Raw genomic sequence first — 1,772 nt, forward strand, 5'->3', positions numbered from 1 at the left:
AATAGGGATAAGTTGCCTCAGCAAAAGCGACTCCTCTTTAACAGCATGCATGCATTATCTAATATGAAACATTTACCACTCCATACTTGATGATGTACACAACAAGTAAAGAGGAAAAATGAAAATAAATGACGAAAACGTACGTTTCTGGTAGTCTTCAGGAGTCATGGTCTTGGAAGCACGCTTGATCCTCTTAAAAGTCTTCGCGGCTTCCAAACGAAAGTCAGAGTCTGTGGAACAAACAACGTTCACAGAGTCAATCAGATTCTCCCTTAGCCTGGTGCCAGACTGATTCCACGGTCTGCAAGGGTCTTCTCTAGGATCAACTTACCCCCCAAAAAATTGTTACCACAGACACTCGCCCCAACCCCGGGCTAGCTAGACCCTGAGTTTCTCATGGTATAAGTCATTGGAGTGGGGTCTGTGGTGAAATCACACTGGACGTATGTTGGTCCTATAGCCAATGACCTGGTCTGGATAGACTCTGGAAACAGTCTGGTAACCTCAATGCTGCATACATTCAATTCACTATCACTATTGGTATTGCGTTAGATCTGTAAGTAGCTAATGTTTTCTATTCAATAGGTGAATCATATTACATGATATCAGATTCGCACTACAAACGATTGTGGCAAAGCATATGAACAAGATTGGGTAGATTACATGTTTCGGTTGTATCATATCATGCCGCCTTACCATCAAATAGCTCCTTGTTTCCGCTCGCAATCTTCTCCAAGTTGTCCAAGTCTCGCTTCTCAAGCTGACTCTGAAGTATTTCGTTCACTGCAATGAGAAATTGCAATTCTTCAGTACGACCAAATTTAAGGATGAGTGAATAAATAAGAATTCACCTTTGTTCTTATTGTATGAGAACAGGACAGGTCACCTCATATTTGGTATACTTGAGTGAATTTTGTACGTGGGGGCCTTCTGGGGTTGAAGCCTGGTTGCGTGAGATTAGAATGATTCCTGAGTGAAAAATCTGCAGACCTCAATAGTTCCTTAGGTGTACGGTGTACACCAACGAACGAAAAGTTGATCTAGGAACGTTTATATAGCTTTGGGGGTTTAAAAATGCAAAAAAGCAAGAAAAAAAAACTTCGTTGATCATTGGCCATGGGTATAAGAACTTACTGCTATTCTTCTTATTGTATATGGCCCGGTCTCTATCATCGTATGATAGGCTCAACTTTACAACGATAAATTGAGGACATTCTTGGAAAAGCCGTACGTGGATGCTTGTGGTGAATCTTCAGCTGTCTTACGCTTCACTAAAAAGTTGTACGACAACAACAAAAATCGCAGGCCGAATGCGAGCGCGCAGCGTATTGGGTACGTACCTTCCCCGGCGTACACGAACGCCACCAGCACAGCCAGAACCACAAGTACGGCTGCAGTCTTCATGTTTCTGTCACCAGACGGTGCCGCCGTATACCTACAGAAGTCACAAACGAACTGTTTGGACGAACTTGGTGGTTACTCACGTTTAAGATAGTCCTACGCCTCCAATTTTTTTGGCGCATGCGGTGTAGAGTTTTGGGGTTTGATTCCATTGTGTACGCATGAACACGCCTTGCATTGACGTCACAAACTATTGTCAAGGCTACGAGAGGGGAGAAGATGACTCATGATTGACGGGTGCCTGGGCTGTACGCCTAGCCTTCAGGCGAAGCCTAAAGGCCAACCAGTTGTGAAACGGCTTAAATCCGTAGAATGTCACTGAAAATACTTGTAAACGACATCAATATAGAGTTTAATGTATTTGTTTACAT

General features: G+C 43.2%; 1 protein-coding gene across 2 annotated transcripts in view; it reads right to left on the minus strand.

The window, feature by feature from the left end:
- LOC118423183 overlaps positions 1 to 1,513 on the minus strand; it is a 5,222-nt gene extending 3,709 nt beyond the window's left edge. The window contains exons 1-3 of one of the 2 annotated variants that reach the window (XR_004831999.1): positions 1,341 to 1,513; positions 697 to 783; positions 144 to 230 (exon numbers count right to left, since the gene is read on the minus strand). Coding sequence is in view for 1 of the 2 variants with exons in the window: in XM_035831213.1 (XP_035687106.1) it covers positions 144 to 230; positions 697 to 783; positions 1,341 to 1,404 (238 nt within the window). In the remaining variant the exon portion in view is untranslated. The remainder of the gene's footprint in view (positions 1 to 143; positions 231 to 696; positions 784 to 1,340) is intronic. The other variant, XM_035831213.1, reaches the window with a different exon arrangement.
- Between the last annotated feature and the right edge of the window lie 259 nt (positions 1,514 to 1,772).

Source organism: Branchiostoma floridae, chromosome 9, assembly GCF_000003815.2.
Source record: "Branchiostoma floridae strain S238N-H82 chromosome 9, Bfl_VNyyK, whole genome shotgun sequence".
NCBI classification, from domain to species: domain Eukaryota; kingdom Metazoa; phylum Chordata; class Leptocardii; order Amphioxiformes; family Branchiostomatidae; genus Branchiostoma; species Branchiostoma floridae.